The sequence below is a fragment of the Camponotus floridanus genome, unplaced genomic scaffold (assembly GCF_003227725.1).
Source record: "Camponotus floridanus strain SB8 unplaced genomic scaffold, Cflo_v7.5 scaffold8, whole genome shotgun sequence".
Classification (NCBI taxonomy): domain Eukaryota; kingdom Metazoa; phylum Arthropoda; class Insecta; order Hymenoptera; family Formicidae; genus Camponotus; species Camponotus floridanus.
This window is the reverse complement of record NW_020229849.1, coordinates 2597898-2621865: the sequence shown is the minus strand read 5'-3', so window position 1 is coordinate 2621865 and position 23968 is coordinate 2597898. Positions and strand designations below refer to the sequence as shown.

The following is a 23968-nucleotide window of genomic DNA, read 5'->3' as shown; positions in this document are numbered from 1 at the left end:
GGCCGCAAGATCTCGCTCCCTTCGTTATTACCCTGCCGACTCGTACCTCGAAATTGGGGGGCGGGGGATATGTCGCATCTGTCACGTTTCGCACGTGTAGGATCGCCGCGACTTTGCGGGGGTGTAGAAAACAGAGGAAACCAGCCCCTCGTTCTCTCTATCCTTCGTATCGTACCCCTGCGGACACGGGATTAATGGTTTCAGCTACACTCGGTTTGTTTTGCACGAAAAATCGCGGGGGCTGAGCTGCCACTTATTGATCTTTCGATCCGCAAATAATGGTGCAACTTTTCGCGAGGCGGAAAAGAGAAAGCCTATACTTTTTTTTATATATTTTTATATTGTATAATTTTTTTATATTATATTTAATATTTTATTTTTATTATATTTTATTTTATTATATTTAATATTTTATTTATATTATATTTTGTTATATTTAATTTTTTATTTATTATTTTATTTTTATATTATATTTTGTTATATTTAATATTTTATTTATTATTTTTATTACATTATATTTTGTTATATTTAATATTTTATTTAATATTTTATTTTTTATATTTTATATATGTGTAAAATACTTTATGATTAAAACAAAGAAATAATAAATAATAGGCACATTAATCTTAAACTAAATGTGAGGACGAGAGGTATCGAATGAAAAATTAATATTGGATCTAATATATTCACCAGTTAACTCTGCAGGGATTAATGAAGAAGAAGGAGATTCAATTTGAATGAAACATATGAATCTAATATGGCACGGCAACTCGGGCTAATAAGCCAAGTATGGTCGAGCGATCGGGTTGCGCGCAGGATGATGTTGGTAATCGCGATGGAAGTAAAGAAACAAGTACATTGGATAATTCAGGGTTGCGTTGGGCCGCTGCTGCTCGCTAGCGTGCCCGCGTTTAATTAGATACGGAAAGTCCGTAGGAATATATGGTATCTCGCGCGCGGTGCAATTGCGCTTAACGGTTTTAGGCGTATTCGCTGTTCGATCGTACGCGGAAACACGCGGGGAAAATTCCGCGAGTAAAAACAACACGAGGAGAATCGACCAAGTATCGGTCGGTTACGATATTCTACAGGAAATCAAGTTTCTCGCGCGTCTCGTTCCTAGTAAATGACGAGAAAGAGTGAATCGAATCATACATGTACGTATGTATACATGTATATTGCGTTGCAAACTGCGATATGCGATGAGTCACGAGTTAATGAAACTCCGCTTCCTTTTGTGACAAAGAAACGCGTGTCCCGCGCGTTAAACGGAGTTCGTGACCTGTGCGTCAATTCCGATCACAAACCGGCTAAGGAAGTGTCCGTTCGAGTGGAATAATAGACTGGAAACGCAACAGTTATATAGCCAGTGTTGATGTAAGCCTTTCAATAATTTCAAACAATTGTGAACATCGACTGAGAATATTTCAGTCGTGATAGTTATTTGCATATTAATTCTATAATAAAAATATATTAATTAATTAAATATATTAATTAATATATTAATATATTAATAATAAAAATATATTAATTAATATATTAATATATGAATAATAAAAATATATTAATTCAATAATTAAAATAGATTAATATTGCAAATTAAAAAAATAATTAATGTTCCTTCCATTTTTCATAATTAATTTTCTAAATTTCGATATTAATTTGTCGCATATGATTCTGCTATAAGAAATTAGTTTCAACTTTAATATATACTCGACATAAATTTTTCAAAGTCACATCTACTTGTAATTAAATTTTAATTATTAATGAGCGTAATTAGTGTAAATAAATATTTATCACATGTATAAATACAGAGATTCTTAAGATATACGGCGTTGCGTGAGGCGTTTCAGTAGCGCGAAAACAGCAGCTGATTCTTAGCGGGAGAGTTTAGAGAGGGAGACTACGGTTAACGGAGGAGAAGATGCGAAGGAAAACGAATTCGTTTTTGTACTCACCAACAACGTGTGCCGACAGACGTAATCGTGCCACCCTGGTGGCCCTATTGACTGTCAATGGTCGTCTCGCCCGTTGACAAGACAAAGACATCTCGATCTTATTGTTGGAGCAAGACAAAGACATCTCTAGTCTTAGAATATGACGATGAAAATTGTTAAACACCAACGTCGTTAGTAAGAAGCGTGTCTCTTTTGCACGAAAAGAGATTGGAAAATGTGAATTTTTTAAACGAAATCACAAAATTTTTAGGATATATCGGACCGGAAGGAGATTCGGCAAACTAAAAGTTGAAGATAATTTCTTCTCTTTATAAGATATCAAATAAAAAAATTAAATAGATGCGACAAGCTAAAGACAGGAAACTAAATTAATTAATTAATTAATTAGAAACGAAATTAAAGAAATAATATATATTTTTCTTCTCTTTTGTAAATTATTCGATAATTTTGAAAACAGAAGCGATGATAGAAAAATAAAATTTACTTAACGCAAGCTCGAGACAAAGAGATCCGACGAGTACTCACTAGATTCCAAACAGCTAGACCGATCGATTCCGACACTATTCCAGATCCGATGAAGGGACGAGGGTGAAGGAAGATGGTGAAGGGTGGAAAGATGGCACGCGCGCGGTCACATTGTCTTCCGGGTCTCACCCTCCCGATTTTCCGGATCGGAAGAAAAACGACGTAAGGAGGAAAAGAGAAAGAGGAACGAGAAAACGAGCGGATTTACAAGCGGGAGTAGCCGGGAAAAGGCGGGCAGCTTGAACCACGCCGCTACAACGACTGGCTTGCAGAAGCAAACTCCCCATCTGCTGTGTTGCTTGCTGCCCCGACCAACTCCCTGCTGTCATTATGTGTGTTTGTGTGCCGGTCTTCTCGGTACACGCATACACAAGCGCGCTTCGGTAAGCTGTGCATGGCAGTTGAGCATTCGAACCTCTCGAACGGAAAGGCGGATATATCTGGAGGCTCTCACCTTGCGGATACCGCGATAAGGCGTGACCCTAAGTTGTGATATTAACGAAAGCCAAGACGAACAATGATAAGAAGCCCCCTGCCGAACCGATATTCGACTCTTGCGAAGCGATTTATGAAATTAATTAACGAATTAATAGAAAATTAATATGGAAAAATGAAACGATATTATAAATATTTGCTAAAAGCAAATATTTATACTTTAGCAATTTCAATATAAAATTGCATAATTCTCGAAATAGAATTTATTCTTCGATTCTTGAATTAAAAATTAAATTATTCTCACATATATCCTCTTACGCGATTAAAAATATTAATCAATTAGCAAGAAGTGAAACAAGGCTGGACGCCACAGCTGGCCAATTAAAAAATAAGCATGTTCGCATTGAAGGTTATTAAGCGTTTCTCCGGCAATGAAAATAATGAATATACATTTCTCAAGCGTCGAAAGGAGAATTTTCGCGCGCGCGACCCTTAGGCTGAGGAGGGGCACGCAACGCAATACGTGCGCTCGCGCGCTCAAATACGCGCCGCTGTATATGTCACAGCTGCAGCTGCTCGCGGAACACACGGTTTTGGGGATGGCGATGCATGCCGTAGCAACGGTTGTGCACCACCTGGCCCGACGAAGCCGGCCAGCATCGGCATTGGCGTAGGCCCTCTCGTCGACCAAAAGAACGGGTCTAAAAAAAGACTAGGATAGAGGGGAGGACATGAAAGGATCCCTAGCTTTTTGAATTCCGGCACCCTCCGTCGTGGACCCCGCTCGTGCTCTGAAAACCGATCGATGATCCTGGAGAAGCCGTATCTGGGTTTACGTCTGGATGGATTTGTTGACGACATGGCAGAAGAGCGATGTGTCTTTATTCTATTTTGCAAGAGACGCCAGGCGAATTTTCGATGGGAAAAGATAGATTGAACGAAAGATTTATGCACATCCCGAACGCAAAGCTTTATACTTTGCCGATTTTCACGGGACATTAGCATACTTGATCGCCTATGCAGGGAATTTTCATTCGATTAGGGGTAGCGTGTCAAATATTGCACGCCTTTCCGCAACATTAACCACCGGATTAGACTTATATATTTATCTACGTAACTAAATAATTTATCAGATTAAATCAAATTGATGACGCGATGCAAATAATAAAAATGCGTATCGGAATAAAAATGAAATTAATAGAGGCGCGCGACGATGGCGAAGGAATGCAAAGTTGCAGAACGAAATCGTTAGTCGCGTCTGCCATGAATCAGCGAGGTTGAACGGTTGCTACGCGCGCACACGTTTCTTTTTATATATATATATATATATATATAGAATTTCCATAAGAGCGAGAGGGTGGCTCTCCGCGACGCAGGACTCCCCCACCATCCTGGTTGCTGTCACCACCATACCCGCCTATGGGGTTTGCGCGTTGATATCGCAATAGAAGCTCTATCGATCCCGTCGCCGACACAGCCATACTGGCTGTTGTCAGGGGGTGGATAGCGATATGCAAGCTCTGTACGCACTATATACGCAGCTAAAAGCTTGGAGCGATTTTCAACTGGGAAAACGGGGAGCTGAAAATCAAACGAACTCCCGATTAATTTGATATTCTCGCAATTTTCAGAATTCAAATGAAAAATGAGATTAAATGAGATGATGCGATCGATATATCGCAATGCTTCTGTAAAAATGATTCGGCAGGAATCGAGCCCTTAATCGCGTAATGCTCTTACTATAAGTTTCACGGTCCATCTGCTCCTAACATCCCGAAGGGAAGCCACCGGTTGCACCATCGTCGGCTTCCCCTCTTTGCGATTACCTTCCTTCCTGTTTCCTTCCTGGGGACTCGATCCTCCCCTTCGACAAAAAAATATATCCGTGCATAAGGCTCCGCCAAAGTTTGTGGGAATTCACATGCAAATTCCCACACTATAAGGGAGCAATAATTAATACGCGCATCTTGAGACTCGACTCCTTTGTCTTGCTTTCTTCTTTTGCAACGAGTCCTTGCAACGCCAAGCTGGCAAATTCCAAGTAGAAGAATGTAATTGACCGGGAAAAGGATCAGAGGCAATGACCTCGACGTCTTTAATTCATCCGCTCCGCTTGACACGTCCATCGTCATCGTCGGCGTGCTTTCTGAGCTTCTTTTACATCAGAGGTCGACGATGCGTCGGGGCTCTCAACCGTGACAGATGAAGCGGAAAATCCCACCCATTCTACCGTTCTTCTTCCAACGGAACGATTTCTTCTTTTTGTTCGCCGCGAGATACCCCGATGCTCGCGTTGAATTCGATTAGAATGCGAAAGATACGCGCCTCGCCTCGCCTCGATTCGAATATTACAGCTCGGTTTTGCATATCGTGAAACTGTTCATTACGGTGAAATCTCGGCTAATCGTAAGTTGGTACACGCGAGGAGAAAATGGATGATTTTCTCCCGCTGGAATTGAGACAATGTCTGGAAGGCAGGAATGTCGCGTGGGAGAAGCTCGTTAAAGTGCGATCATCAGTATCGCCTCGGGATGCCTCGTCGATGTTAAATTAGACGCAAATTAGCATGGGATGAGAGGAGCTTCGATAAGGAATAGCCGTCGCTTCCTCCCGATAATTGCTACTTTAGAATCCGCTGATTGTTTTCGCAAATTCGCGTGAAAGAAAGCGGAACGCACGTGTTTGAAGCATTCTTGGGAAACAACAATCGTGGATCTTTATTTAATCTATTTTTTAAATCTCGCACAAATAAATATCTTCTTGAGCCTATAACTAAAATTTCCACATTCTCTTCCCTTTCTCCCACACTGAGAAATATCGTTTGATTGAACCAACAAGACGTGTATAATTGAAGACAATATTTAGAAATTCTTGTTTGATTTTAAAATCAAACAAGAATTTCTAAATGATTTTGGTTATGTTTGATTTTGGTTAAAATCAAACAAGAATTTCTAAATATCATTATAAAACTCGATTTTTTATAACTAGAGCGTTTAATAATTTTATTATAAGGATTTGGTTAGTATTTTCTGGTTGGATCTATAAAATTTCTCGCTACATTAATTTCTTTGCTTGCCACTCTTAACTTAATTCGTATTCAATATTTGCCATGAAATGTATATAAACAACTAGAATTAAAAATCCAAAGTATATTTTTTTCTCTTACAAGCAGTAGTGCCAAAAAAAGGACGCTAACTCTTTGATTGCGTGTGTTTGAGCTGCATCCTCTTCTTACATCACTGTTTATCAGTTTAATTTCTAACGAATTGAATTTAAAATAATTTATTCAATAATCTGGATTGAATTTATCCAATAATCTTGTTGGAATTCAGAATATTAAACAGACTTTTGAGATTAGATGGAAAAAATTTTAAACGACTTGGTGCTGGCGAGTTTAGTATTATTAATCAGAAAATTTGGTAAATTTAACAGAAAGCAATTAAACAGATTCATTTTCCAACAGACATCCTGGTTGAATCTACCAGAATTCTAATTAATGCAACCAGATTTTTTTTTCAGTGCACTCTCTCTTATATTAAAATACCGTCAAGTTGTAAACAACTGAAACTTGTCAGCTAGTTACGATGATTTCATTAGTTACGATCGAGTAAACGCCCTCGGATGAAAGGCTTTTGATGACAGGCGAGTTTAACAATGTGTGCGATGATCTCGATTCCAGCCGCGATTGCGAAATTTTCGGCGATGCTGAAAACTTGACGGATCTCGCGTCGCGTCATAAATCACGACGGGAAAAGCGAGTAAAAGTCGTGGAGAGTCGAACCATGTGCCGGTCATTTCCATCGTCGATGGGCCGTTTACACACAGTGTGGTTTACAACATCGACGGTTTAGTTTATCGCGTAAAACCGGTATTTTCGCGGATCATTGACGCGCCATGTGGGTAGCTTCGAAAAAGCCGCGGTTGCGGACAGATAAATCCACCTCCTCGTCGCCGAGCTCGACAGCTCGTGATATGAAAGCGATATTGCATACGGAGCAAGTATCAATTATCTCGATCAATTACTCCGAATTAATCCGATCGTAATCGTAGAATTATGCTCAATTTCTCGTTTGCATCCCGATCGTTTGCCTCCCGCGATAACCATTCTACGAGGCAATTGCGCTGTCGTAATATATACACTGAGGAAAAAATTATCTTGAAATAAAAACAATTTTAGTTAATTCAAGAAAGCTATTTATTCGGTCGGTACTAATCACGTATTTACTTGTATTCAAAACGTCTGTTTGCTTAAGTTAAGTATTTATTTACATATGTTTAAAAAATATAATTTTTAATTAAATATTTTTATTTTAATTTTACAAAATATTTATTAAAATGCATTTTTTATTCCCAAAAATTTAAAATTTTTTAATTGTAAAAAATAATATATTTAATTTAATAAATATTATAGTATATATTTTACGAAAAAAGTATTTAAATATAAAAAATATATAAATGAAAATAATGTACTTAATATAACATGCATATTTAATGAAAATTAAATGCTTTTGCTTAAATGAAATAAACAATTCCTTTCATTTACAGCAAAAGTTTCAAGAAAGCAAATTTGTTTAATTTAAAAAAATTTTTCCCTCAGTGTACCCTTACGAATCGGCCGAGAGATTAAACATAAAAAGTTCTCGCGAACGTGTCGTTGCGTTAATTGAATTCAATCGCGGGGATCAGCCGCGAACTTCCTGCGACTAGGCCGCGTGGGCAGACGACGCGTAGAGGATGAGAGGCACTGATCAGACGACGACAATCGACGACGTCAACGAGAGATGAACTCTGACACTCGGCAATTAAATCATCTCGTCGTTCATTCAGTCATTGACTCGCTCGTTGTGGCGCCACGTCGCGCGAATTGCGCGTGGGTCGCTCGTTGGACTTCATTCCGCGATGCGGCCATTCTTTTCTCATCTTTCTTTCCTTTTTACACGACTTATATCCCCGCGATGCGTTTGATTCGTGGGCGGTGAGGTTGCCTCTATCGCAATCAGCGAGAAATTGCGAGGATCAGCCGACTTCCGGCGATTAGAGCCGGAGGGCAAATGGACGCGGCGAAAGCTTAATGACGAGCGAGGGGTCGCTTTATTATGCGAATTCCGGAAAATTTATTCGCATGCAAATGATTGAGCAATCGATTTCCGCGATTGGGTAATCGTTGCGTGTCGGGAGTAAATCTTCACTTTTAAGAAGTTGTCGTTATCGCGACAAAGAACTTTGTTTCGATTAAAAAATTTTTTTTAAATTTTAATAAGCGATTGTCGATTTTCAAATTCAATTATTAATATAAAAGGTTAATGAAAAACGTATAATGTAAAGTAAAAAAAAAGTTAATGATATAAAATAATAAAATAAGAAGTAAATAAGAAAGTAAAAGTAATGTTAAAAAAAAGGTTAAATAAATAATAATAATAAATAAATATAATTATAAATCGAATTATTATAAAGACTCAATCGAAAAGCGCTTCATAAATTCTGCTATCGTTGCCAAAGTTGCAACGATATCAAAGTCTCCTCGGGATAGATCGAGAAGGGTGTGGTTTCGCAACATTTGTTCCATTAAAGTCTAGAGGCGGCTCTCGACTCCCAGGAGTAATATGTGTACTGCAAGTGAAGGGCTCTAGGGGACTCCTTGTCTCCCTCCCTCCCTCTTTACTCTGGAAAAAGTCAGTCTCGGACCGAGGGCCGAGGGAATCATCGCGTTGGCTGTAACTAAACCTACAATTTCGATTGGAAAAATGAATCATCGCGCATTTCGATCGGCACACATTGAACACAAACAAAGATAAGAGACGAAGTAAAACAAACACGTTCGAGGTTTACGCGTCGGGAGGATATCTTGCTTTTCCGAAAATAGTTTATTTCTTCGTTCTTCATTTACGCCTTGGCTTTTGTTCTTACTTCCCAAAACCAAGGTTTCTTAGCTCTCGTTGCAGTTTTATTTTTAACCTACTCAAGTGCGATCGTACTCTTCCAGTTCCGGACTTTTCCAATTCTACAACAATTAACGAGGATCGGATACGTGCCGAGAGCGAGGAAACGGCTCGACGAGAGCTCTCCGAATAAGGAGCAAACGAATTGGGGCGAGAAGAAGAAGCCCGGGAGCCATCGGATAAATGTTCGCGAATTAAGGAACGGCTTCGCGCCGGCGGTGTCTCGTCGTTCACCCTATTAAAGCACGACGAGTGCGCTTGGGTGCAGTAGAGCACATCCGTGGAGAAAAAGGAAGCCTTAAAAAGGCAGCCCCGATAAATCTCGAGGGGGCCCCTCGGTAGCTCGTGGCGTATTCAGGATCACGCCAAGGAAAACGCATCGTTAGGACGTCTCGCTGCGTAGCTAGAAGATTTATGCGTAGAATACGCGTGAAGATCGTACCGACAACTCTTCCCCCTTCTAACTCGGGCAACTTGTATCGAATAAATCTCAAGTGTACGATTTCCATAAAAGGTTTAATTTCTCCTTAAATTACGCTTTTATACAGGGAAATATCCATTGTTCTTGGAAAAAGGAAGCCGAGCGGAATTATGCGCTCAACAATTAACTCGCGATTCGAATCAACGTCTTTCGCATCTCTTCTGGAAAAAGTCTCGAGATATTTTCTAATCGATAGCAGTTTATAAAAAAGCTCACTCGAGCACTCCATTAGAAGCAGCGGCGGCAAACGCTCGGCAAATGAGCTCCTCGAAAACTCTTCTCGTATTCTGGATCGCATCTTCTGGAAACACTTGACCCGACGACAGATGTTCGGCAGTTACTCCGACTCTTTTTTTTTTTCGACTCGACTGCGAAGATAAATCGAGTAGATAGGAATAAGCTTGCGGCGGAGAATGTTTATTCATAACTACGATCAAAGGTCCTGCACTAGTCCAAACAAGTAAAAGAAATACACGTCTAAATTCCCATCCTCCTGATTAATTCGCACGTGGAGAGACGAGCTTGATGACACGGCCGCTATATCTGTCGCGCGCGAGGGATCGTGAAATTGAACGTTTAGACATTTTTTTTCGTCGCCTTATACATACGAGACGAGTGTGGCCAGGAGATGCGTCACGGCAGGCTGGCTTCGCCTGAATTTTTCACGCAACCGAGCACGTGGCGATAGGCGTGCGAGTTTGCTTACGAGGCCGCGCCATTAAGACTATGGTAGCTACTTCCGGTAGGCACGAACGGGGTGTTCACGCACCTTGCTTCCGTAAAGTTCCACTTTCCTATCATGAGATACGATCCCTTCGCTCGAGGACTCGCGTGGAAAATAGTGGATCTCGTTCCGCTCAACATATTGCGATTCTTGCCAAAGACGAGAGACACAGAATGCACAAATATACGATGCATAGAATGCTTGACGATACAGAATACACGACATTTACCGTTACATGATGTCATTGTGGACATTGTCGTGTCGGAGGAAAACTCGATCCAGGAAAGCCAGATTCTCGAGTATTGTGTCGTCGATGAAGGCTTCCGTTTCCGAATCCACACGCTTCCGTCCGCGATTTCCGCCAGACGTTAGTTACGGACGATACCGAAATTATCTTTCCGGAGAGAACCGGTCATCGAAAAATAAAGGACGATATTTATATTCCTCGAACGTATCAGCAACATTTAGAAAATCAACTTTATCTAAGTGGAGTTTGAAACCTCGGCTCGAGCTTAGAACCTTCTGATATTTATATCTATTTATACGGAAATCCTGTCGAGATAAGACGCGATAATCGCACTAATGCAAAGACAATTTCCGCGCTTGTCACATATGTTTCAGCGTAAAAAAAAAATTATTAAATTATTAATTTATAAATGTTATTTTTGGGGCATTTAAAAAGGATGGATAAAAAGGACAGTTCTTTTCCTTCTGCGAAAGGAAGGCACTGTCCTGAGAATGGCCGCCGAGCCCTTAAAATAGACGGAGAATTCCTCGATTAAACGGTCCGACCAGCTGACCGGGAATACTACGCGGAACCGCAAACCGGTTCGCGAAACGCTTGTGGGAACAAAGACGGGTTTCGTCCGCGGCTCTCTCTGACGTCACACGCGAAGCGGAAAGTGGGTGGATGGGTGTGTGAGATTGCCGAGTCAGTGAGGACGGTCAGTGATCGCCTCTCGGTGGGTTTAAATCTTCTTCTACGAGACGAGAGACGTGCAAAGATCGCAAGAAATTTCATTTCAAACGCATGATTAGCGAAATCCCAGAGGAGACATTCGAGATTAAGAGTGATTGCTTTAATAAAATTCCACCAGCTTTCTACAAATTAAATAGATACAACTCTTGATTGTCAAGTTATTTATTTGTGAGAATTGTTGTCCGTAAATAATTTAATTTAAAAAAATTCAATTGTTGCATTTTGGACAATATAAATTAAATAATTCAATTAATATTTTCTTATTAAATCTTAAATATAATAGATCGATAAAAATTGATTTTTTTTAAATTTAATTAAACATTATAAAGTATATTAATAATTAAATTTGCAAATTCAATGAAAGCGACAAAGTGAAATTGACAAGACTTTTAACGTTGAGATACAATTGACGCAGGTAGCGTATTATTGTTGACCGGGCACAGCATTATGCAACATATTGCAATAATTTCGTCACGGCCAGCAACTTAATGCGTCACTGATCGCTTTCAATGACTCAGATCGATCGTGAGAGGAGGAAAAAGATCGTTTTCCTCAACAAGTAAATTAATTTTGGTCCAGTGACCGGTTCGGTTATTACTTTCCAAAATTGTTTTCATATGAAATTCTCGGAAATGAACAATTTTTTTTTCGTATTTTATCGGCGATTAATATATCTAGTTTACAAACAAAGTAGAAAAATACCGAATTGAATAAAAACGAACGATAAAAAAATTGATTACAAACGATGCGGAACGAGGAAGAAGTGCAATATTTCAGTTGCGGTGGTTTAGAGGGGGGAAAAAAAAGAGTTACGATGAGGATGAGAAAGTAAAGAGGCTGAGAATCTCTGCAACCGAGAAGCGAATGATTCACCAAGCCGCAAAAAGATGGAAAAAAGAGAAGAAGCAGAGGAAGAAGAGCAAAGAGTGCTATCCCAGAAGCATCACGACGAGTTACTTTCTTCGTTTCGCTTATTCCGCGACGATAATCGCGACAAGAAACATACAAAGTGCTCAATCTTGTATTGGGAATACTCCTCTTTTTCTCTTTCCTTTCGATGCGTCAAACTCTTGTATTCCGTGATGCGGTATACGTGAAAAATGATATACTTGTACAATTTTAAATATTGCTATCAGCTGAAGCGAGTTTTGCATGCGAGACAAGATACGAAATAATTTCAAAAGACCGCAGCGTCAGCTGTTCGCTCCAGTTCGCTGCAATTTGAAAAAAAAAAGAGAAAGAAAGACAAGTAAAAAATGTTCTCGAGTTCAAATGCGGTTACAGAACATTACGTAACATTATTTATTTATTTAATTAAAATATTATTTAGTAAAACGAAAAACTGCTTTATTCGAAACTGTAACAATTGTCGCAAACTCTTCTTTTTTCAAATTATTAAAGATGTATTATAAGATAGTTTTAAAAATAGAATTTAATTAATTATTTTTGCAAAGGAAAATTTCATTATAATTGATAAAGAAACATTATCTCATTTTATCATCTCTAACATAAAGTATCTTAACAACATACTCCTTTCAAATCTTTAACGGTTCAAAGCCCTCCCACAAAGGGTTCGCATTGCGTTGGTCTCTTGAAACCTCCCGGTGGGGAAAAATCATTAACGCGTAAAATTCATCGCGCGAGGAAAAGCCTACACGCCTAGTCTTTAACCTCGATTTCAATCGGCAACAACCGGTGCTTTGTCTTCCAGTAAAGAACTGGATGCTACAAATCTTCTCGGCTAATCGAAAATAGCCCTTAACGAACTCGGTCATCAGATAATAGTGGAATGTAGATCAATGAGAACATAAATTCAAAGAAAAAAACATTTCGTAGAATCATATTGCGTAGAAAAATATCACGCACATCTCTCAAAATTTATTATATACATTGATATTACAATATAGTATATTATCACATATTAATATTAAACTGTTAATTATGCGCATCGTTTCGCTTAATATTTTTTTTTTAATAGACTTTCAATTTTTCGTTGTGGCTTATTTAATCTTACCTGAGAGATTAGAATCTCGCGCACGCAAAGAACGAAAATAACGATCGGGAACATTGAAAGACGTTGCTTTCGTTATCGGTCATCATTTCACACGAAATTCATCGTGATAAGACGATGTGGAAAATAGAGAGACGGCGGAATGGATATCGAGGACAAAAGTCGCGCGAGCAAAGGAGCTGAGGGGGAGACTCTCCAGTTACTTTGCGAGAACATTGTCGTCGACACAATGCCACAACTCGCGGAAGAGAGGATAACCGAAGGAAGGATATCCGATAAGAATACCACGAGGCAGAAAGAAGGCCAATGAGAAACATCCTCTTGTTCCCGACTCCCTCGCAAAATCCAACGGATCAACCATTGAAGGAAAAGTCGGTCAGCGATACACAGACTAGGCCGCAAGCTCCCTGCGAAATGAGCTTTTACCAAATGGCAATGGAAATGAGCGCGATAATACGACTCTGAAATCGGGACAATCGGAAGGAAATGACGCCCCCTTTTGTGCGGCCAGAGCTTTTCAATCCATTTCTGCCGCATTACATCAGCCTTGTGCATCGATCGCAGATTATGGATTTATGATTATCTCTCTGAAAGTTAGCGATATTTGCGATGTCAATAATTTTTTGCATCGGAAAATATTTCATTCTTTCGATCGAGATAAAATTTTCACCCAACATGAGACTTGTAATTATTTTTGATAGAAATCCCGAAGTTTATCGATACAAGATTAATTTAATCTAAACAACGAGTATTGAGGAAAAACGATGGAAAAAAATTCTATTAAAAGCTACTCGTCGCTCTACAAGTATCTTTTTGCATAATAATGGAAAACTGATAGTTCGCCTTTTTCTCGAAATATAACGAAAAGTTAAGGATAGTCGATGCGTCGTCAACAATTATCGGACTTGAGGTGCGATAAACCGCCGATGGACCGCGAGAAATAAAAGCCAAAATTGTTTCTCGCTCGTTGTATCGTCGTTCCAAAGTTTAGGCATTCGTTCCTCGATGATGAGAGTTCGTCGCTCCAGTCTATCCGCAATATTCATCGGAGCGATGGATTCAATTTTACAACATCGATTTCAATGCAGATCACTTTGGCAAGAGTTCGCGCGATATACAGGGTGATCCATTACATCGGTGCATTAGTTAATATTCCGTATTCGAGGCAGGTCAATATTTTCAGTCAATTAAATTCTAAAAATTGAAGTTTATAAATGGACAGAAAATAAGTGCAACTAGCACGATACATTTTCTATTTTATCAGCGTCGGAGGAGATCTTCCCGAATGTCATTGGCCGACAACAAAATCGGATGAGACTCGGAGCATCATTCGATCGATCGGTAATCGCATGGTCAGTCGTGCGATGACCGGAAAACGTCAGAGACAATGAGGAAGAGACGGAGGTGTGGCTCACCTAGACCCATCTTGCGCTTGAGCTTCTTGAGCACTTTCATCTTGCTGCGCAAAGGTGCCAGGATGTTGTTGTCGCCGCTGTTGTTGTGCTGCGGCGACGCGCTCCCTGGTGCGTGCTTGCCGTGATGATGATGGTGATGGTGATGATGGTGGTGCTGATGATGATGATGGTGATACGGCTCGCTGCTGGGTTGCTGCTGCTGTTGCACGCTCGCGCCGGAACTGCCGACGTGGCTGCAGCAGAGACAGGGGTGGCTGCTTTTGCTGCCCTTGATCACGCACTCTCCGGACACCCCCATAAATGTGGTCGTGCTGCTCCCGAAAGAGTCAGGCGCGAAAACCCGCGGCGAGGTGTACAGAGAGACGGACAGACGGAAAGAGAAAGAGAGAGAGAGATACGCGGAAGGACGATGGAGTTTTAAGTACGACGGACGTGACTCACTGACGATCGCACTTTCGGACACTGATCCAAGCGAAGACGAAATTATTCCTTCCGTTTCCTTCACACCACTGTGCTCGACTATCGTGAAAAGCTACGCGAGACTTCGGAGCGCGAGGAGCTTCCGAGAGGAAAATGAAACGCGACTCGATATTCCCTTCTCGAATCCCGACTCGTTTTACTCGGCGAGATAACGTCTGACGGTTGGCCGGGTCACCATGTATCAACCTTCAATCCGACAAGTCAGAAGAGAGACCGCGTGTCACGGCGACGAGTGACGCGTGAATCGCGAATCGCCTGCGCGTCTCCCGTCGAGCGCCCTGGGACGACTGACTGTTTTCTGTCGCGGAGCGCGAGAGTATTGCCGCAACGCGCGCGAGCCGGCGTCCAATGATACCGCGCCGATCCCCACCGGTTTCAAGGTGGTGGAAACACATGGAGGGGTGACTGGCACCTGGTGGACAGCTGCCCCTTACCTGGCCGCGATGCACCCGGCCACCCCGACGCGCGAGGCCACAGCACGGGATACATCGCCGCCTGGGGTTAGATATATACAAAGTTATCGTCGATTGGATGAGGGAAACTTGAACTTCTCCCCGTTAATTTCTCGACCTTCAGGATCGGTTCGCACGATTCTCCTCCTCGTAATTTTACCCAATTCTCTTCTATCGGTCCAAGTTAATAAGATCCAGCCAATTGTCTGGCAATCGTCGTCTAATCAGAAACTTGAAATGTTGAAGCTGCGCTATTTTAGATTAACTTTTCCTAATGTTTTTACAATTATTTTTATTTGTCTTAGAATATCCTTTAAAAATATATTTACTTTTTGTATAAATTATCTTTAGATATCTATTTATAAAAGTAATTCGTAATTTTACCCAATTCTGTTCCATCAGTCGAAATTAATAAGCCAAAGATCCAGCCAATTGTCTGGCAATCGTCGTCTAATCAGAAACTTGAAATGTTGAAGCTGCGCTATTTTAGATTAACTTTCCTAATGTTTTTACAATTATTTTTATTTATCTTAGAATATCCTTTAAAAAAATATTTAGTTTTTGTATAAATTATCTTTAGATATTTATTTATAAAAATAATTATAGTAGTAGCAAATGTGAATGAAGCTCATTATAATCATCGTGGCTGCCATTTGGCAGCCGGTTCGCGACTCGGAGCATATCCATAGAAAGATCGTATTTCCATGAGACTCGAGATGTGTCTCTCATCCCATGACGGTACAGACCAAGATCGTACAGCAAGCTACAAATTATATAATAACAACAAAAAGAGAAAAACGATATTCGTGGCGAAGAAATTTTATACAGGTACCCATATATTTCAAACAATCCGCTTCAAACTTTAAATACGTTCAAAATTATGCCTGACGTTTTGCTTCATTTTCATGCGGGCTCTTTCAGAGATGACAGAAGTGATTTATATTGATACAACATTGAAGAAAATATTTTTTAACAGCGACCAAATTAATGATGTTATAGGGAAAGAGCAGAAGATCCTTAGAGAGGATCACCACTCGATTCGGTGTCTCCTTCGAATTGTATTTCCTCCTGGAGGACGAAATTCAATTCGAAGGAGACACCGAATCGACTTACGCGAAAAGAAATGTCATTATGGCCAGAGGGAATTGGATCTGTGACGAGGTGAAATCGAAGTCTCGACGATCGATACAAGAATGAGTGGATACTCGCGAGAATTCCGATAGTTTTTATTTCCTGCGTCCCTGATGAGTATGCACGACAAGAACATTAATGCCACAATGTAAAATTAATTTAAATTGTTGAACCTGATAAGAAGAGAGAACCGGGGGAGGAATAATTATGATGCTGCTAAATACACAGAGAAAAAGGACATTCTTGTTTTGAAAATATATTTATTTTTAACATGGAAACCTTGAAATGAGATTATTGCGTTAATTAAAGAAAAATATAATTACTTGAATAATTGCTTACTTGAATGAAACCATTTTATATAGTTCAATCGAGAAAAATATATTCTTATAATTTAAGATTTAATTGTCTTGAATGGAAAAGAAACAATGTTGGATAGAAAATAACATTTTTAAATCAAAGATTATAATTTTCTTAAAGTAGAATCAAATAATTATATATTCTTGGGATGACAATTACAATATTAAAATAAGACTATAATATTGTTGAAATTTAAAATTACTAAATTCTTCTAAGAAGATTATAAATTGTTGCGTATATACGAAACAATGAACGCGTTAGTTTAAGTATATAAGTTTTGATTTGACACTTATTTTTTTTCTATAAATTAATAATTTTTCTATAAATAGGAAAAGTGTAACCCTTCGTATCGATGGCCTCGTTTATATTTCTCGCCCCATTTCGCTTTGTGCCGTTAAGTGACTCGTATTCTGCGCGACCCCATCATCGGTAACTCGAATTTCGCATGGAACCAACAGGTTGCGATATCAACGCAAGGTGCACTCGATATATTATGCACCCTTGCAAGGTACGAGCGCAGTAGCCGTTATAACAGATCTCGAGAAAGAACTACTGCCACTTTTTGTTTTCCTTACATCGTTAATTTCCTGGAAAAAATTATCATAATCCGACTAATTTTACGCTCGCTCGTAAAGTAGTCGTGTAAAAATATAATTGAGCGAAAGAAAGAGAGAGAAGGAAAATTACCTACGTGGAATAATAGTCTCGATAGTAACGCGCAATAATGTCGTTCTATCAACATCGCTCATTGTTTTAGCGGATAACGAGGAGAAACGTCGAACACCACGCACAGAGAAAGATGTATACCGTATTCAAGTAAATATTATTTATTTTAAGTATATCATAAGTTTGTATATCCGCAAATATATCATAGGTTTACCACAAGCATTAAATTTAATTGAATATATTCTGAATTTTAGTAAGTGCAGTATTTTAGTCAAGAATATTAAATTAAAACAAAAATTTGGTTTGCTTACTACAAGAGTTGACGTAAAGCAAGTTTGATTTTTCTTTGATACAACTTTTACAATATTCTTGAAGAGAAAATAAATTCTTCCTTTGAGTACATTATAATGAGATTTTCTAACACTTGTGATGAGTATATTTGAAGACTATTATCAAGAATATATTCTTTGTTGAAGAAAACTATAACTTAAAAAAAGAAAAATAAACTGAGTAATCGCTTTTCTTGGCAGTAGAATGATATTTTTCTCTGTGCGGGACGTAAAGTGCAAATCCATGGTCCCGATACTTTGTGCCGGACGTAAAATACGTGCTCGGCGCGTATCTAGCGTCTAGAGTAAATAGGCGGGCACGCAAGAGTCAAATCAAACAGACCTACGCACCTACGCGAGTACGATTACCTCGACGAAAAGAGGTTTGTCACGCCGCGCGGTTTCCACGCACCGCGCGTGTGCGTGTCATGCAGACATTTTATTCAGTCGTGCATCCGCATGGTATTATATTTGCGCGGGAGTAGGAAAAGGAAAAGGAGATAAAAAGAGAAAGAGAGAGAGAGAGAGAGGCTCAGATTCTCTCTCTTTCTCTTTCGTAAGATGGGAAATATGCCCACGGCACCGTGGCTGCGGCTTCCTTTCGCACATCCTTTTCGTCGACACCGGCGTACCTATTGCGATTACACGCGTAGTAACGGGCGCTGTTTGTTCGCCTCGGATTCATTCATCAAACTCGAGTGATCGATAATAGACTTAAAGCCAGGAGTACAAAGCGCTTCGAAAACTCTCGTTTTGTATGGAGAAACAATTTTACTTAAATAATACAATGAAAATAAGGCAATATATTTAAATATATTTACATTTTATGTATATTAAATAATATATATTAATGAATAAAATATAAATAAAATATAAATATAAATGAATAAAATATAAATATGAATTAAAAAAATATATAAATATAAATAAAATTTAATACATTAATATATTAAATAATATATATTAATAAATATATTAATAAATATATTAATAAATAAAAATTTAAATATTTGTTACATATTTCAAATACAACAAAAATAAGATTAATTTATATAAATATATTATAATAAACATATTTCAATGAAAATAAAACAACATATTTAAATTTTTTGTTAATTAATACGTGCAATGACCTGCAGTGATAGATGCGAAATGCTTTATATTTACGCGAATCCCTCATTCGGTTAAGCGACGAACGGCTTAACCGCCTAATTATAACGCAGTAGGAGAAAATAATTACGAGACGCCCGAAAGAACTTCTTACGACGCTCCTTCAATTAATTCCCCGCTCGTACCTCATTATATCCCCGCTATACGTGGGCACGCACATAAACCGCGCATATTGTTCTTTGCACGTGAACGACCAGTACACGCGCACGCACTCGGCCCGCGTATGCGATTATTTATATGCACGCGTGCGCGCACGCGTGCATTTGCACGTCGCTGTAGGATGATGATAATGCACCTCGTTGACCGCGCACGCGTAGATGCGTGAATTTCAGGACGCGAAAAGGAGTTTCGCTGAAAGCAATATTCAAAAAAGAGAAGAAAACAGAATAGTTTAGGAGTCTTGTCTTTTGTACCACTTTTTACATCAACGAGTCAACATATCTATTATCGATATAATAAATATTGTGCTTGATAAAATTAAATATGTCCACAGTATTATAGAGTTAAACAATATTAAAAGAAGAGAAGAAAATAAGACAGTTTAAGAATCTTATCTCTTGTATCACGTTTTATATCAACGAGTTAACATATCTATCATCGATATAATAAATATTGTGCTTGATAAAAATAAATATGTCCACAATATTATAGAGTTAAACAATATTTAAAAAAGAGAAGAAAATAAGACAGTTTAAGAATCTTATCTCTTTTATCTCTTTTTATATCAACGAGTCAACATATCTATTATTGATAGATAATAAGTTTGGTGCTTGACATAAATAAATATGTTCACAATATTATAGAGTTAAGGAATATTTAAAAAAGAGAAGGAAACAGGACAGTTTAAGAATCTTATTTTTTGTATCACGTTTTATATCAACGAATCAACATATCTATTATTGATTTAATAAGTATTGTGCTTGATATAAATATGTCCATAATATTATAGAGTTGAGCAATATTAAAAAAAGAGAAGAAAATAAGACAGTTTAAGAATCTTATCTCTTGTATCACTTTTTATATCAACGAGTCAACATATCTATTATCGATATAATAAGTATTGTGCTTGATATAAATAAATATATCCACAATATTATAGAGTTAAGGAATATTTAAAAAAGAGAAAGAAACAGGACAGTTTAAGAATCTTATTTTTTGTATCACGTTTTATATCAACGAGTCAATATATATATCGTCGATATAATAAGTATTGCGCTTGATATAAATAAAAACATGTGCACAATATTATATTAATGTTAAATAATGGGAGAGTATTGTTTTACATCTCTATACGTTTGATTTAACGTGTCTCACAAAATAATATCTTTTGCGTCAAATTTTTCGAGCGAGTATTGATGTAACTCGCGTTTACCCTCTACGATTTCGCGGGTAAAAAATGTAAAGCCTCGCAAATCCGGCCACAGGCCTCGAGGAAACGGAGACACGCCTCGGTAACTCACTCGCCACGTTCACGGAACTTAAAATCCGACCGGCGATACGTTTTGGAGAACGCTCGAAGAAATACGTACCATATAATTTCCTCAAAGCTACTTTATTTCTGCAAAGGTACCTTGAATTTAGAATAAAAGATAAATTCACAATATCCGCGAAATTTGTCCCCTATACTTTACACGACATGAAAATTCCCCTTGCGAAAGAAAAATCAGTTTTGCCTCCCTTTTTCTCACTTCAATTTTCCGATAGCATTTTTCAAAAAAAAACAATCAAACGACGGCCACCTCCCTGCGAGGGGGCCGAGTGTCCTTCTGCATTCGTTCCTTTCCGAATAAGGGGTTGCTCGGTCCAGCATCTGTCTGCCTCGTCGTCTCGACATTCGCACCGCGTGCCCCTCGCAAGCACCGCCGAAATCGCTCGTATCGCAGCGCAGATGCGTTTCCTTATAGGGATTCCCAGCGGCGAGGATGTCAGCGGCGCGGCGACCCGTATGTATATAATGTGAAATAGCGGAAGCAAGGCGGATGGCAGGAAGTCGGAGAGACTGGCGCGTGCGCGCGTCGCTCTCCCTTCGCCCTCGTGAAAATATAGGAGGCGGGGGCGATTGCAGAAGTGTATTGTCGGCTCGGATTACTATATATATATGTATATATGTGTGTACGCCACCCCCGAAGAAGGGACGATCCACCAACGGTTGCTAACCTCCCCGCAGCTGATTCCGCGACCGCAATGTTTCGATCGACGAATCTCATCCTGAGAAAAATCGTTTAATTGTACCAAGATGTATATGATTGAAGGCATTTTGGGTAAATCAAACAAGAATTTCTTATCATGATAAGATTAGTTATCAAGATTAGATTAGATAAAATTAGTTATCATGATAAGACTCGATTTTTTATAACTAGAACGTTTAATAGATTTTACTATAAGGATTTGGTTAGTATTTTCTGGTTGGATTTATAAAATTTCTTACATTAATTTCTTTGCTTGCCATTCTTAACTTAACTCGTATTCAATATTTGCCATAAAATGTATATAAAGAACTAGTATTAACGTTAAATCCAAAGTATATTTTTTTCTCTTACGAGCAGTAGTGCCAGAAAAAGGACGCTAGCTCTCTGATAGTGTGTGTTGAACTGCATCCTCTTCTTGCATCACTGTTTATCAGTTTAATTTCTAACAAACTGAATTTAAAATAATTTATTCAATAATCTGGATTGAATTTATGCAATAATCATGTTGGAATTCAAAATATTAAACAGACTATTAAGATTAGATGAAAAAAAATTTAGGCGACTTGGTGCTGGCAGTTTAGTATTATTAACCAGAAAATTTGATAAATTTAACAGGAAGAAATTAATCAAATTCATCTGGTAATTCCTACAAGAATTCTGGTTCGTCCATTTTCCAACAGACATCCTGGTTGAATCTACCAGAATTCTAATTAATGCAACCAGATTTTTTTCTCAATGCACTGTTTATCAGTTTAATTTCTAACAAACTGAATTTAAAATAATTTATTCAATAATCTGGATTGAATTTATGCAATAATCGTGTTGGAATTCAGAATATTAAATAGACTTTAGAGATTAGACTTTTGAGATTAAAAAATTTTAGACGACTTGGTGCTGGTGAGTATTATTAACCAGAAAATTTGGTAAATTTAACAGGAAGAAATTAATCAGATTCATCTGGTAATTCCTACAAGAATTCTGGTTCGTCCATTTTCCAACAGACATCCTGGTTGAATCTACCAGAAATTCTAATTAACGCAACCAGATTTTTTTCTAACGCGAATGTCTCTCTCGCGACGGTCCCCTTGATTGCGGTAAATTCTCTCACTGTTGTGTATCATTATTTGAAGTTGCCTCGACATAAGACATTAAAGATGACAGTTGTGGCGAATTTTGGGAACCAATATATCGAATATTATGCGAATGAATTTGACGTAACAAGATTCTGAAGCTCGCAATTTCTTTCAGCTTAATGCGAGCGTGGTGTCAAATAATGAAACAGGACGACCGGCAAGAAGGTCTGGAGTCTCCGTTGCTTTGAGCGAGGAAGCGGAGATACGCTTGGCAACTCTTAGGCGGAATTGACTCTCGCATCGAACTCACAACACGTTTAAAAAACAGCCCGTTTGAATACAATAAATTTGGGGTATTACACACAATTTTTTCGGTTCCATTCATAATTCATGAGTGTCCCTACGAAAGAAACGAAGCCAAGAGTCAGCTTTCATTCAACCTTTAAAATAATGAAAGAAGGCAGACGTGATTTTCTCGCTTTTTAAGGAATAAGATACTAATTTTAGAAATTGATATTATAATTTGTAAAACGAGAGACGTAATTATTGCACGATGTTGAAAAATTAAATATGCGGTAAAGAGAAATTATGTATGTTAAATATATATATTTTGAAGCGACTCTTTCTCTTCCTCTTCGTTTTTATGACACGTACATACACGACAATATTACAGATATTGAAGCACAATATATGCTTTGACACGCTGTGCTTTTAAAGGCACGGCACTGAGGACATGAATCTCTAAACCAAGTTGACCCCATTCATGACCACAATCATCCTATTATCGCTCAATTTATCGGTGTAGTGCACGTGTACGTGATATTATAAAGAAAGTACGTCGCTTCATATCATTGAGAATGTTGCTAGAAAAGTCAGAATAATCGCCTTGTAAAGTAACTTGTATATACATCTTATTTACATCATCAATTCTTTCGATTTATTTGAGAGAGAAGACTAATATAATTACATCAAAATAATTATCTCAATTAAAATCAGTGAAGATAAATCTTAATTTAATACTGAATTTGTTTACTCTTTTAACAAAATGATATCGATATTAATTTTAATCGTTTCCCTTAGCAGATTAAGAAATACTGATTTTTGCCAAAAAAAGACAGATATCTCTGCAAAATGCGATCAACTGTAGAAAGCTTTATTTTATTCGCGGTACACACAATTAAACACATGTGCCGGCAGCTGCATACGGGCGTTATCCTTTCTGTGTGTCGCGTAATGATCCTTCAGCTGTCACCATATCATTCGAGACGACGAAATGCCCGGTCTCTCGTTGCCGCGGACAATACCTAAGTGCACCTGTCCGCCGATGCCAGGAAACTTCCGATGCTATGTAATACTAGGGTCACGATACACGAGGAAAGAGGCCTTTCTCTCCTTCATGCGGGTCGCGACTTTATCAGCTGATAAAATTCGCAATTAACTTTGATAAAGAAGCGCGTCGTGAAATAAGGGCAATTCTATTGTAGGGCTGATAAGGTCGGCATCATCTCGAGATTGAAGATTTAAAAATATATATACCGTACTCGTAAGCATATTATAAATTAGGCGGTGCTAAATAAATGCGCAGAGATAAAATAGATGATGCAAGAAACAAGAAGAAAAGTGTAAGAAGGGCGGTTTGTTCGAGCGAGTTTAA

General features: G+C 38.5%; 1 protein-coding gene across 5 annotated transcripts in view; it reads right to left on the bottom strand.

Moving 5' to 3' along the window:
- Window positions 1-23968, bottom strand: part of LOC105249607 (protein neuralized) — a 61316-nt gene that overhangs the window by 12609 nt on the left and 24739 nt on the right. The window contains exons 1-2 of one of the 5 annotated variants that reach the window (XM_025414256.1): window positions 2484-2802; window positions 1959-2055 (exon numbers count right to left, since the gene is read on the bottom strand). The exons of 2 other annotated variants lie outside the window; for them this stretch is intronic. In XM_025414256.1, the coding sequence (XP_025270041.1) occupies window positions 1959-2049 (91 nt within the window). In that variant the 5' untranslated portion in view covers window positions 2050-2055; window positions 2484-2802. Of the gene's footprint in view, window positions 1-1958; window positions 2224-2483; window positions 2803-14467; window positions 15251-23968 lie in introns of those variants that run through there. 2 more of the 5 variants (XM_025414254.1, XM_025414255.1) reach the window with 2 other exon arrangements.